This window comes from Camelus bactrianus, chromosome 17, assembly GCF_048773025.1.
Source record: "Camelus bactrianus isolate YW-2024 breed Bactrian camel chromosome 17, ASM4877302v1, whole genome shotgun sequence".
In the NCBI taxonomy this organism is placed as follows: domain Eukaryota; kingdom Metazoa; phylum Chordata; class Mammalia; order Artiodactyla; family Camelidae; genus Camelus; species Camelus bactrianus.
In genome coordinates, this window is record NC_133555.1 from 5,950,344 (window position 1) to 5,964,672 (window position 14,329).

Consider the following 14,329-nt stretch of genomic DNA (forward strand, 5'->3'; position numbering starts at 1 on the left):
TCTTGTAATAATCTATAATGGAAAGAATCTGAAAAAGAACATATAGATATATAACTGAATCACTTTGCTGTACACTTGAGACTAATGAAATATTGTAAATCAACTGTAGTTCAATAAAAAAGAGAATATTGCACTTTTTAAAAATATTTAAATGGCTAGACTAAACTAGTGGCTAGGGATACACATTTGGGTGACAAAGCTAAAAGAGATTAGAAATCAGAATAATGGGTAGTTACAGGGGGAAAGAGGGGCTGTGATTCAGGTAGGACACAGATGACAGGGCTTCTTGGGTAAATGGTAGTTTCATTTCTTGACCTGGTAGTGATTACAAGAATGCTTTAGAATAATTCATTAAGCCATATATTTATTTATTTTGTGTGGTTTTCTGAATCTGCCTTGTCTTCATATTTGTGTGGTTTTCTGAATCTGCCTTGTCTTCATATGTTTGGAAATTGTTCTGTTTCATAAATTCCTGAGACTCCTTCTTAATTCCTGCTTTAAATGCGTGTTTCTGAAAAAATACAAGCACTGTTAAGAATCCTTGAAGAGAGTTATGGGTGGCTAATCCTTAATTTATCAGAACATCTGTAATAATCCAGTCCTGAGAACTGGAGAGGAAATGAACACCAGCCTTGGGTCTGCAGAGGCAGGGTCCTTTTGCCAGGCAAAAAGACAGAGTCACCGCAAGTCTCCCTCCTTACAGATTGGCTGCAATGCTGTTAGCTGGGCCCCTGCCGTCATTCCTGGAAGCCTCATAGACCAGCCATCTGGGCAGAAGCCCAACTACATCAAGAAGTTTGCCTCAGGCGGCTGTGACAACCTCATCAAACTGTGGAAGTGAGTGGGGTTGGCGAGCGTCTCCTCAAGGGGACGCTTCTTACCTTCCACCGTACCTACCAGGACTCAGCCTCAGTTCACCAGAAACACAGTCACCTTCTTTCCCGTCTGCCCGTAGAGTCAGTCTGTCAGAGGACATCCTTAAAAAAATCTTGCCCTTCTCTCAGGCACTTTTACTCCACCTGATTCCCAGCTACTGGAGCCTACTTGCTGGCTGTGGAGGAACAGAGCATTTCCTGGAGGGCTTCTTTATAGCTGGTGAACTGATTAAAACTCTGTAGGCTCAACAAATGGAATAGCTTCTCTGCCCCGTGGAACCCCGGGGTGGGGAGGAGTGGAGGTGTGGGAGTGGGCTGCTGCCTGCTGGGTTCTCCCTCCCATCTCCCCTGTTAGGGAGGAGGAGGACGGCCAGTGGAAGGAAGAGCAGAAGTTGGAAGCACACAGTGACTGGGTTCGAGACGTGGCCTGGGCCCCCTCCATCGGCCTGCCTACCAGCACCATCGCCAGCTGCTCCCAGGTCAGCTCAAGCCCGTGCAAGCGTCCGTGTCAGTTAACCTCAGGAAGCCCCATCAGCCCTACAGTCTCCTAGGGGAAGTCCCTGAGGGGTGAGGGCAGGAGATGGCCCCTTTAGACCAGGGCCAGTAGGAGAGCGCCTGGAGCCTGGTCATCATGCGGTGGAGTCTTGGTCAGAAGCCACAGTGGCTTTCTTCTAAGCCAAGAGCAGGACCCCGTCCTGATCCTTTCATGGGTAGGGAATGGAGGGGCCCAGTGTCATTTTGAGAGTGTTCCCAAGCAAGGACCAGGAGCAGTGGCAGATCCTAAGACCCTGGGCTCATCTCCCTACTCACTCTTCCCAGACTGCATGTGACAAGCCTTTATTACATGCTGCTACCACGCAGGGTGAGAGTTAAGCCAGGCCTTCTACGTCATTTGAGATTTGAGCCTGTTCTGCTTAGTCCTGAATTTGAGAGTTTTTTTGTTGTTTTGTTTTGCTTTGTCCCTTCTCTTTCTCTGAGCATGGTTTTTATTTATTTTTTGAGCCTGGTTTTTAGACAGCTATACCCATTCAGTTGAGAAAGTTCAGAAGGAGCCAGAGGGAGCCAAAACCAGGAAGCAACTTGGCAGATGTGATGAAAGCCCCAGAGAAAATTTGAGAATTAGCAATTAGCAGTGCACAGGCCATATCTGAAACCAGTATGAGGACAGGAACCTGAGAGACACCTGAGCAATTTGAAGTGTGTTCCTGGGGCAGACGGATAAAAGCACAGGTGCCAGGCTACAAGTTGGTTGTCAAAGCTACAGACACCCTGGAGGCCCTTGGCTGTGCTTTGCCCTGAATCTCCCACCCTGTTCTGGCGCGGGTCCAGTATGGCTTCAGATGGGGAGGCTGTCATAGGTGCAGGATTGCTCCCCCCATCTCCTGACTCTAGCTTGTCTTTTCCCAGGATGGTCGAGTGTTCATTTGGACCTGTGACGATGCCTCGGGCAATACATGGTCCCCCAAACTGCTGCACAAGTTCAATGATGTTGTATGGCACGTGAGCTGGTCCATCACAGCCAACATCCTGGCCGTCTCAGGCGGAGACAATAAGGTACCTACACCGTATTTTCATGACCTGTCACACAGGGCCCTGTTTGGTCTTCACTTTGCCCACCAGAGAGCGCTGTTGAACCTGCCATCTGATGGCAGCTTGGGAGGAACCTGAATGAAGAGTGTTTTGAGTATGTCTCATATTTTCATCTTTAACTCTTAACATCGCCAGCCCTGAGGGGTGGTGTCCCTCTGGTACAGATGGGAGAGAGGCTCACAGAGGCAATTTGACTTGCATACAGGTCACAAAGCTGTTTGGTGGCAGAGCCAACAATCAGGCCCAAGGTAAATCGAAAGCCTCTGCCCATCATCCTGACCATTTGACAAGCTCATATCCAAGGTAACGTTTAGCTAGCTCTGGCCTAAAAGCAAGCAGCTGAGGAAAAGAATTCATAAACAAAAGCTAAAAGATTAGGGGTAGGGAGTTGTCCAAAACACCTAAGAAGCATATTTTTAAAAATCAGTGCAATTCATGAGTACTTACTGTACACCCACTGTGTACCTCGTCCTGCTGTGCTGTGAGCCACACAAAGGAAGGGACGTGGAACCCAAGTGTCCACTGGAAAACCTGGTAGAACAAAGACTAGCCCTGGGCAGGATCACAGCAGAACAACGTACTCGAAAAATCATGACGCTGCATTTGAGACCTGCCTTATAAAGCTGGGGACCTTCTGCCTTAGAGGGGAAGTCAGCTGGGCAGATAGCAATGGCTTATTTCTCCTTCTTGTCTACAGGCAGCTTTTCTTAATTGTGGTAAAATACATACAACCAAGGTTACCATCTTATCCACTTTTAAGTGTACAGGTTAGTGGTCTTAACTGTATTCACACTGTTGTGCAGCCATCACTGTCATCAATCCAGAACTCTCCATCCCAGACTGAAATTCTGCACTCAGTAAACCGCCCCTCCCCCGGCCCCCAGCCACCTCCCATTTTGCTTTCCCTCTCTGTGAATGGACTATTCTAGGTCCCTTGTGTGAGTAGGATTATACAGTATTTGTCTTTCTGTGGCTTATTTCACTTAGCGTAGTGTCTTCATCTGTGTTGTGGCATTTGTCACAGTTTCTTCCTTTTTAAGGCTAACACTCCATTGTGCCACATTTTATATATCCATTCTCTGTTGATGGACACTGGGGTGCATCTACCTTTTGATTGTTGTGAATAATGCTGCTGTGCATGTGAATGTCCAAGACCCTCTGCAGACAGCTTTTACCCAGAATATATCCCTTTCGTGTTCAGTGGTCCCAGAAAGATCTAGCAGATCCTATCTGAAAGCCATAGAATTTGAGCTGGAATAAATCTCAAAGGACAGCTAATCCAACCCTATTTCTAGTGCGTGCCAATGTCAGGACTAGAACCCAGGTTTGGCGGCACCCAGGACAGGCCAGTGTGCCCCAACTGGCTTCAGTGGTGTTTACAAGGCAGCAGGCAGGCACCTGGTTGTACATTCCATGTTTCGGGGTCTGCTGTCTTTATGCTTCCTACTCTTCCTTGTAAGCCTGTTTCCTACGAAGCTCCGCTCTCTTGCTGTCTCCGTAGCATTCCTTTTGCTGAAGGACCTCGTGTGTTTTCACTCCAGAGCATTCTGTACAGTGCATGTTTAGTGAATGAAGTCTATCCCTAAGGCAGAAGTTCTTAAAATAACTTTTTAATCAAATTAACACATGTACATAGCTTAGGTAGTTTTTATTAGGTTGATTTTTTTATAATGCAATCTAATTTTCCCTCTCCAGGGACAAACCTTTTCAACTCTTAGCTGTTTCTTCTGCTGTTTACTTCAGTGTAGAAATAACATACTTGTTAATTTGTTGTCTTCATCTGCCACAGTTCTCAAACGTTAGCATTGGTAAACTAGTTAAAACAAACTACCCCTAGAGCTTCCGAATCAGTGAATCTGGGCTGGGACCCAACAATTTGCATTTTTAGCAAGTTCCCAGGCACTCTGGTTTGGGGGCCACACTTTGAGAACCACTACTCTCTACCCCACATCCTCTCTCTGAAGCTGTGTCATCTTGGTTCAACAGCATCATGTTTACATTATTACTTTTGTTATTTCATGTTACATCACTACTCACAGCATTGCCTGTTGGCTGCTATTGTTTATATGTTTTGGGGGGGAGGGTGTTTTTTTTATTACAGTTCGACTGCATTTACACATTATATTGCATGTAAATACACATATATAGTACACTGTACTTTTTTTAGTTTACATATATGTACTAATTATTGTTTTTAATAAAAGATTAGATCTTTAGCTTTTAAACTTACATAATTATCAAAGAAATAAAGCCAACTACAAAATAAGAATCAACAGAATGCAGTAATCCAATCATAAAGGAGAGGCAAATGTGCTTACACATATTCAGGAAATCAAAATAATAGTTCATTTGTGTCCTTATTTACAATTTTTTCGATTCCTCATATAAATAATGTCATATGGCATTTTTCTTTATATGCTTTTTTTAAAACTGGTTTTTTCCAGTTTTATTGAGATGCAATTGACACACCTGTGTAAGTTTCAAGTGTACAGCGTAATGGTTTGACTTGCGTATACTGTGAAATGATTACCACTATAAATTCAGTCAGCATCCATCCTCTCATAGATAACAATAGGAGAATGCCAAAAAAGAAAAAACTTTTATTTTCCTTGTGATGTTAACTCTTAGGATCTACTTGCGACAGTTTTCATATGTCCCAGAGCAGTGTTACATGTATAGTCATGCTAGACATGACGTCCCTAGTACTTAGTTATCATGCAGCTGGAAGTTCATGTGTTTGGACCATCTTCCTCCTATTTCCCCTCCCCCTACATCCTGCCTCTGGGAACCACAAATCTCATCCCTTTTCCCATGAGCTTGGGTTTTTGTTTTTAGATTGCACCTACAAGGAGATCATACATTTTTTTTCTGTCTGACTTACTTCACTTCGCATATTATATCCATCTGTGTTGTCACGAATGGCAGGATTTCCTTGGTTTTTGTGACAGAATAATAGCCTGTTGTATATATACGTACACCATAACTTCTTTGTCCAGTCATCTGTGGATGGACACTTAGGTTGTTTCCATGTCTTGGCTGCTGTAAGTGCTGTTACGAACATGGGGGTGCAGATACCTTTTCAAGTTAGTGTTTTCATTTTCTTTGGATATTTACTCAGAAGTGGAATTGCTGGATCACATGGTACTTCTGTTTTTAATTTTTTAATGATCCCTCCATACTGTTTTCTGTAGTGACTGCCAGTTTACAGTCCCACCAGCAGTGCCCAAGGCTTCCCTTTTCTCCGCATTCTCGCCGGCATTTGTTACCTCCTGTTTGGTTTATAACAGCCATTCTAAGAAGCATGTGGTGATACCTCCTTGTGGTTTTGATTTTGTTCCCCTAATGACTAGTGCTGTTGCATGTTTACATGTATCTCTTGGCCTTTCATGTATCGTCTTTGGAGAAGTGTCTTCTCAGGTCTTTTTTAATTGGATTGTTTGGTTCTTTTGCTGTTGAGTTGTGTTAAGTTCTCTGTATAATGTGGATATTAACCCCTGTCAGACATGTGGCTTGCAAATGTTTTTTCCGATTCTATAGGTTGACTTTTCACTTTGTTGGTCATTTCTTTTGCTATGCAGAAACTTTTTAGTTTGATGTACTCCAGCTTGTTTTTTGATTTTTTGCTTATGCATTAGGTGTCATATCCAAAGTATCATTGCCAAGACCCAAGTCAAGGAGCTGCTTCCCTATATTTTCTTAGGATTTTTATGGTGTAAGGTCTTATGATTAAGTCTTTAACCCATTTCTAGCTAATTTTTGTGAGTGGTGTAATATAGGGGTCTAGTTTCATTCTTTTACATGTGAGTATCCAGTTTTCCCAGTGCTGTATATTGAAGGGACTGTCTTTCCTCCAGTGGTCAGATATTAGTTGATTGTATACACATGGGTTTATTTCTGAGCTTTTAGTTCTGCTTTATTGATGTATTGGTTTTTATGCCAGTACCATACTATTTTGATTACTATAGATTTACAGTTTGGCTTGAAATTAGGAAGTGTGATGCCTCCCACTTTTTCTTTCTTGGGTTGCGCTGGCTATTTGGGGTCTTCGGTGGCTCCATATGAGTTTTAGGATTGTTTTTATACTACTGTTTAAAAAAAATGCCTTTGGAATCTTGATAGGGATTGCAGTGAACCTACAGATAAATAGCTTTTGATGGTATGCACACTTTACCAGTGTTCTTCTGGGCCATAAACATGGGAAACCTTTCCATTTATTTGTTTCATCTTCCCTTTTTTCATGAATGTTTTGTATTGAGACTAGAGCACTTTCACCTCCTTCATTAAGTATATTCCGAAGTATCTGTTGTTTTTGATGCTGTTGTAAATGGGATTGTTTTGTTTTTCAGATAATTTGTTGTTAGTGTACAGAAATGCTGTTTTTGGTATGTAAATTTTGTATCCTGCAGTGTTACTAAATACTTTGATCTGAAGGTTTTCAGTGGCATCTTGAGGATTTTCTGTATATAGTCATACCGTCTACAAGCAGTGTCAGTTTTACTTCTTCCTAATTCGGATGCCTTTTCTTTCTTTCTTGCCTGACTGCTCTGACAAGGACTTCCAGTACTGTGTCCAGTAGGAGGTGAGAGTGGGCACCCTTGTATTATTTCCTGACTTTAGAGGAAAAGTTTTCAACCTTTCACCATTGAGTATGATGCTGGGAGGGCTTTCCATCTGTGGCGTTTGTTGTGTAGTGTGCATTCCTCCTGTACCTAATTTGTTGAGTGTTTATCATGAACAGATATTGCATTTTGTCACATTTTTTTCTGTGCCTGATGATGATCATGGGATTTTTCTTTCTGTCATTCTATTAAATATGTCACATTAATTTGCATATGTTGAACCATCTTTGCATCCCTGGAATAAATCCCACTTGATCATGGTGAATGATCCTTTTAATGTGCTGCTGAACTTAGTTTGCTAACATTTGATGGATAATTTCAGCATCTATATTTATCAGGGATGTTGGTCTGTAGTTTTCTGGTACCATCATTTTCTGGCTTTGGTATCAGGGTGATGCTGGCCTCATAAAATGAGTTTAAGTGTTTCCTCCTCTTAAGTTTTTTTTAAAGAATTTGAGAATTTATTGGCATTAAATTTTCTTTAAAAGTTTGGTAAAATTAACCAGTGAACCCTTTTCTGGTCCTGGGCTTTTTCTTGGTTGGGAGATTTTTGATTACTGATTCAATCTATTTACTAGTAATTGATCTACTCAGATTTTCTGATTCACTCTTGGTAGCTTGTATGTTGGGAATTTTCCATTTTTTTTCTAGGTTGTCCATTTCTAGGCATGGATTATTCATAGTAGTATCTTATAATTCTTTGATAGCAGTTGAAATGTATCTTTTTTCATTTATAATTTTGTTGATTAGGGTCCTCTTTTTTTTTTTTTTTTTTTTTTTTTTTTGCCTGATTAGTCTGTAAAAGTTGGTTAATTTTGTTTTCCTTTTTGGAGAATTTTTAGTTTGGCTAATTCTTTTGTTTTCCTGTTCTCCATTTATTTCTGCTCTAAACTTTATTTTCTTCCTTCTGCTAACTTTGAGCTCAGTTTGTTCTTTTCTAGTTCCTTAAGGCTAAAGTTAGGTTGTTTATTTGGGAATGTCCTTTTTTTGGTGTGTGTATATATATTTTTATTGAAGTATAGTCAGTTTAAAATGTGTCAATTTCTGCTGTACAGCACAATACTTCAGTCATATAGGAACATACATATATTCGTTTTTATATTCTTTTTCACCATGTTACTGCAAAATATTAAATATAGTTCCCTGTGCTATACAGTATAAACTTGTTTATCCATTTTATATATAGTAGTTAGCATCTGCAAATCTCAAACTCCCAGTTTATCCCTTCCCATACCTCGCCCCCATAACCATAAGTTTGTTTTCTGTCTGTGAGTGTTTCTGTTTTGTAAATAAGTTCCTTTGTCTTTTTTTATATATGTATATTCCACCTATAAGTGATACTATATGGTATTTTTCTTTCTGTTTCTGACTTACTTCACTTAGAATGACCATCTCCGGGTCCATCCATGTTGCTGCAAATGGCATGTTATTTTTTATGGCTGAGTAGTGTTCTATTGTATAAATATACCACAACTTCTTTATCTAGTCATCTGTCGGTGGACATTTAGGTTGTTTCCATGTTGTGGCTATTGTATAGATTGCTGCTATGAACATGGGGGTGCATGTGTCTTTTTGAATTAAAGTTCCCTTTGGATATATGCCCAGGAGTAGGATTGCTGGATCATATGGTAAGTCTATTTTCAGTCTTTTGAGGAATCTCCATACTGTTTTTCATAATGGCTGCCCCTGACTGCATTTCTACCAGCAGTGTAGGAGGGGTTCCCTTTTCTCCACAGCCTCTCCGGCATTTATTGTTCATGGACTTTTGAATGATGGCCATTCTGACTGGTGTGAGGTGATACCTCGTTGTAGTTTTGATTTGCATTTCTCTGATAATCAGTGATATTGAGCATTTTTTTTTCATGTGCCTATTGGCCATTTGTATGTCTTCATTGGAGAATTGCTTGTTTAGGTCTTCGGCCCATTTTTGGATTGGGTTGTTTTCTTTGTTATTAAGTTGCATAAGCTGTTTATATATTCTGGAAATTAAGCCCTTGTCAGTCTCATCTTTTGCAAATATTTTCTCCCATTCTGTGGGTTGTGTTTTTGTTTTGCTTATGGTTTCCTTTGCTGTGCCAAAGCTTATAAGTTTAATATTGCTAAAATGGTCATACTACCCAAAGCAATCTACAGATTTAATGTGCTCTCTATCAAATTATCTAGGACATTTTCCATAGATCTAGAACAAATAATCCTGAAATTTATAGGGAATCACAAAAGACCCAGAATTGCCAAATCATTACTGAAGAAAAAGAATGAAGCTGGAGGAATAACCCTCTCAGACTTCAGACAATATACTACAGAGCTACAGTCATCAAAACAGCATGGTATTGGTATAAAAACAGACATGGATCAATGGAACAGAATAGAGAGCCCAGAAATAAATCCACAGACCTGTGGTCAATTAATCTTCGACAAAGGAGTCGAGATTATACAATGGAGAAAAGACAGTCTCTTCAGCAAGTGGTGTGGGGAAAACTAGACAGCAGCATGTAAATCAGCGAAGTTAGAACACTCCCTCACTCCATACACAAAAATAAACTCAAAATGGCTTAAAGACTTAAATATAAGACATGATAAATCTTCTAGGAGAAAACATGAGCAAAACATTCTGACATAAATCTTAGCAATGCTCTCTAAGGGCAGTCTACCCAGGCAATAGAAATAAAGCAAAAATAAACAAATGGGACCTAATTAAACTTAAGCTTTTGCACAGCAAAGGGATCTTCCTTTTCAATGTAGGCGTTGATTGCTGTGAACTTCCCTCTTCAAACTTTTGCTGCTGCCCATGAGTTTTGGTATGTTGTGTTTCCATTTTCATTTGTCTCGAGATACTTTATTTTCCTTTAATTTCTCCTTTGATCCACCAGTTGTTCAGGAGAATGCTGTTTAATTTCCATGTATTCATGAAGTTCCTGGTTTTCCTCGTTAACTGATTTCTAGTTCCATACTGACGTCTATTTTGGAGTGAGGCCATAACTCAGTGTGCCACCAGCTGGATAGGGCGGCTGGCTTGGTTCCCTGCACAAGTGAGGCTGGAGCATGGGCTTCACAGTGGCCTGGATTCCCAGGTCCCACTTACTAGACAGTTGGGACTGGGGCTCATGTTGGGCCTGGGGCCCACGTTGGGACTGGGGCCGTGAGCCAGCTCCCGGCCCTGGCAATGCGGCAGGATGGGACACAGGGCACGCAGGCTTGCTGACTGGGGAGCTGAACAGGCACCAGTGTGTCCTGGATTCCAGGTCAGGTGACGCCATGGGTTTTGCTCTGCAGACAGAGCAGACAGGCTGTGCTCTCTGGTCCAGCACTGCCATGAGCGGGGCTGCTGCTGGCTCCGCAGCTTCCCTGGTTGGGCGTCGGAAGGCTGGCTTCAGTAGTACGTGCTGCTGTGAAGCAGTTCCCCTTCCTGGGAGAAGCAGCTCGGTGGCTGCTACGGCATTGTCTGGGCGTTGACTCAGGCGCACCTGTGCCCCACATGCCTTGTTGGGACAGAGTCCCTGGCTTCGCTCTGGGGACATCAGCTCTGCCCACCTGCCAGGGAGCTGCTGGCTCACACAGCTTCCAGGCGTTCTCAGCGGCCTGTCAGGTGGGGCTGGGGTCCAGCAGCGCCGCTCCAGGAGGTCTGGGAGGGCCCACACTTCAGGCAACTCCCCAGTTTTTCCCTGCGCCCCCATCCCAGACCAGGGTTTGGGGGAGGAGTGGTCCACGGCAGGTGGAGCTGTGACTCAGCAGTTGTGCTGGGTCACGGCCGACCTTGTTTGGGGACCCAAATGAGGCAGACATGCACCAGTTCCCGGGTCGGATCGCATCCCTGACTCAGGGCTGCAGGGACGGAGGCTGCAGGGTGGGCTCTGCAGTGGGGAGCTCAGGCTCCTGAGGCCTGGTTGGGGGAGGCCCCACCCTCTTGCCAAGCTGGGCCTGGGGCCACCTCTGGACTCCTTACCCCTGGAGGAGCCCGCCCTCATGGGAGGCGGCCCTCCTGCCTGGGGCTGCGCTTCCGCTGCTGGTGGTCTGTCTCCAGGGCGGGGACGCTTCGGCCTCGCTGCCGTGGTGTAGGATTTGCTCTGTGGTGTCTCGTGCGTGCCAAGTTCACTTCTTCTTTTGAGGGAAAGTGAAACCAGGAACAACCTGTGTCACCATCTTCCTGACATCACTCTCCCTCCTCCTCCTCTCTCCGTGTGGATTTGATGGAATATCAGTGAGGGGACCAAGTTAAGGGCTCTGTTTACCTCCAAGGCTGGGAGCTGTGGCTCTTGCTGGAGACCTTGGCCCTCCTGCACAAACCCAGGGAGAGGCACGTGGAGGGCGGGCACATCCCTGTAACAGGCTGTGTGTGCTGGCTTGCAGGTGACCCTGTGGAAGGAGTCGGTCGACGGGCAGTGGGTGTGCATCAGTGATGTCAACAAGGGCCAGGGGTCCGTGTCCACCGCAGTCACAGAGGGTCAGCAGAACGAGCAGTGACGAGACAGGCGGGCCTGGCTCTCCAGCTGCCGCCTCTGGGGCTGCCCCTTCCTGGGCCAACGACCAAATAGCCGGGAAGAAGGCGACCCCTCTCCTCAGATCACTTCCCTGGGAGCCGGGACAAACCAGCCGGATTGGTCATCTGCCTTAACGTGACGATGTGGTTTGTAATTTACTGTCCAGCTGAACGCCGTCATGTTCTGAGGGGGAAAAACTACAAATGACCTTCAAATCTATTATTTTAAAATATTTTGGTCATTTTTTATGTACCTTTTAGGTTCAGGCATTATGGTTTATGGTGGGGCAGGGGTATTGTTTCCAGAGTATAAATAAACTCATATTGCTTATAATTCTTCCTGTATTATCCTAACCCCTCCCTCCAAAGCTCATTTTAACTCTTGTTGGTCAGTGTCCTAGAACAGCATTCACCAAGACCCAGGTCCTTGTGGGCCTGGCTGAGCCCCACCCCTAGAGCTGTCTGTCACCACGAAGAGTCCTTGTGACTAGGTTTATGCTGAAGGCACCACCCTCGGCCGTCAGACACGGAACGGTAGCCGCAGTCCCACTGCTCACCGTGAGCGCACGTCCTCCACTGAGACCAGCAGTGCGCCCTACACATCGCCTCGGCCCAAGAAGGTGGGCGCAGCTCACCTGGTTTCTTGCCCCGTCAGTGGAAGGAGGGGCCTGTGGTGGAGAGCGCCGCTCTGGTCCTCACCGACTCCGGACAAGGGCCCCTCTCAGCAGAGGCCCTGGGCCCCAGGCCTGAAGCAGCAGTCACTACAGCCGCTGCCATTCACCGAGACCCACGTGCATGCCCTTCACACGTGCAGCGGCACCGCAAACCTCTACAGGCGCCTGCCCCGACGTACAGGTGAGAGGACTGTCAACACGTGCGCAGGCTGTCCGCCGCCGCGGGCCGCAGCCAGCGCCAGCCGCCTGCTCTGTCTCGGCTCGGAACTCCGTGCTCTCCCAGGTGGGCTCTGGGCGGGAGTGTGGGGCTCGGCAGCTGTCACCAAGGGCTAGGGCTCACTCAGATGAGAAGTCAGGCCTCACTGCACGAGGCTGTGTGCACAGGTACGAGTGGACTCTTGGCCTTCATTTTTCAGCAGCAAAACCCCTGTTTTGAAATAAATCTTAGATCATAACATAAAAAATGGAAAAAAGTGGAACTACTTTGGTTGAAATGAGGACGGAGAGGCCAGGGCTTGGCCCACTCAGCCTCCCAGGTCATTCTGCAAAGTCCAAGCCTTCAAAGAACAATATGAAAACTGCTGCTGCTTTCCTTCCATTTTTCAGATGCAAAAAGAAAGGCCTAAGAAAGCACCTTTGCACACACTTCACAGTGGACACAAACTACACTGAATTCTAGTTAGCTCAACCTTCCTGCCTTCCACAACAAGCTCTGTGTGCCCGAGGGCAGGCCTGGTTTTCCCTACAGTCCCTGCTACCATTAACAAATGAGTGATGAGAAGGGACTGGTCCCATGTCACACAGTGGGTTAGTGGCAGGACACTGGGCTCCTGGCCATAGGCTCTGTTTGTAGGTTACCCCACCAGGATGAGTCAAAACCATCTGGAAGTAAAGAAAATTATCTCTATCGACAGTTTATGCTTAGGATGCTAACATGCTAGCCATTCCTGGGGTCTGGGAGATACCCCAGACTTGTTACAACAAAATAGGCCAATCAAGTGGAACTACCATGTTGTACAGTCTTCCCCGGGCAGTTGCCAAGCCCAAATGAGATGAATGTAAGGGTAATTTAAAAGACAGACAGAGTTCTGGTTAGGGCACGATGGCAGTAACAGCCACATGGGCTTTCCATCCTTTCACAAAAACAAAGCAATGAGCATAGTAAAAGAAGGCCCCAGACAACATGAGGGTGGCTCCTAACCTTGAATGTCAAGGTGTAGGGCCAGACTGGTCACAGCCATGATACCTACTGAGATCAGCACAGGGAGGAAAAGTTTTTATGGGCCTTGGGGTCAGTTACCCCAAGAATTACCATCAAATATGCATCAATTCTGAATAAAAACTCAGCAAGCCAGTGTGAGAACTGTCAAAACTTGAAGACTCACATGCTCTCATTCAAAAGTGAATTCAAGTCGTGTTCTCTCTCTTGCCTTCCGAGATGGCCCGCGCTCTTGTCTGTGGAGTGTGTGTCTACTATTATTTTAAACACCCCCACAAACTGCCCCCTGTACATTTCTCATTATAAATCTACTGTTACTCAAAAAAATAAAAGTCAATTCAAAAAAGACCAAGGGGGAGATTTCCACTCCCACACATGAAGGACTAACAAACAGCTCTAAACTCCCCCCACACCATAAACAGAAAGTCACACAAAATACACGAAACCACTGCTTCAGACGTACGGCAGCGTGTCAATGAAGGTAAACAAGGGGGGGGCGCCACAACTGCCCCAGCTCTCTGTCTAGAGGCAGTTTCCAGGAAGGGGCAGGGAGACACCGTCCAGAGTCTAGTGGCCTCACTGAGTTAAAGAGATACGAGTTCAGAAGGGCTAAGCTAGGGAAGAGGGAGCTGCTCAGCCAGCCAGCTCCTGGGATCTGCACGTGGGTCTCCTAGAGCTTTGACCAAGTACTAACCTGCATCCATGGAGGGTGAAAGTCTCACGTCCAGAAAGCAGTCGATCAGACAGTCCCTGGAACTCACAGAGCAGCAGCAGCTCATGCTCCCACGACCCAGAGTATAACAGCCTCATAGCACACAGAGCAGTGCGCTGAGGCCTAAGGGAGATCGTGGCTAAATGGTACATCTTACATTAGG

The 14,329-nt window shown here is 45.0% G+C and overlaps 2 protein-coding genes across 5 annotated transcripts in view; one reads left to right on the forward strand and one right to left on the reverse strand.

Moving 5' to 3' along the window:
• Nucleotides 1–14,329, forward strand: part of SEC13 (SEC13 homolog, nuclear pore and COPII coat complex component) — a 33,424-nt gene that overhangs the window by 14,771 nt on the left and 4,324 nt on the right. For 2 of the 4 annotated variants that reach the window (XM_074344353.1, XM_074344355.1), the window contains exons 6-9: nucleotides 704–837; nucleotides 1,231–1,354; nucleotides 2,283–2,429; nucleotides 11,432–12,518. In XM_074344353.1, coding sequence (XP_074200454.1) covers nucleotides 704–837; nucleotides 1,231–1,354; nucleotides 2,283–2,429; nucleotides 11,432–11,545 — 519 coding nt within the window. In that variant the 3' untranslated portion in view covers nucleotides 11,546–12,518. The remainder of the gene's footprint in view (nucleotides 1–703; nucleotides 838–1,230; nucleotides 1,355–2,282; nucleotides 2,430–11,431; nucleotides 12,519–14,329) is intronic. The other 2 variants (XM_074344352.1, XM_074344354.1) reach the window with 1 other exon arrangement.
• The window catches only part of TATDN2 (TatD DNase domain containing 2), a 45,464-nt gene continuing 35,233 nt past the window's right edge, over nucleotides 4,099–14,329 (reverse strand). The window contains exon 8 of the mRNA XM_045515319.2: nucleotides 4,099–12,662. The gene's annotated coding sequence lies outside the window, so the exon portion shown is untranslated. The remainder of the gene's footprint in view (nucleotides 12,663–14,329) is intronic.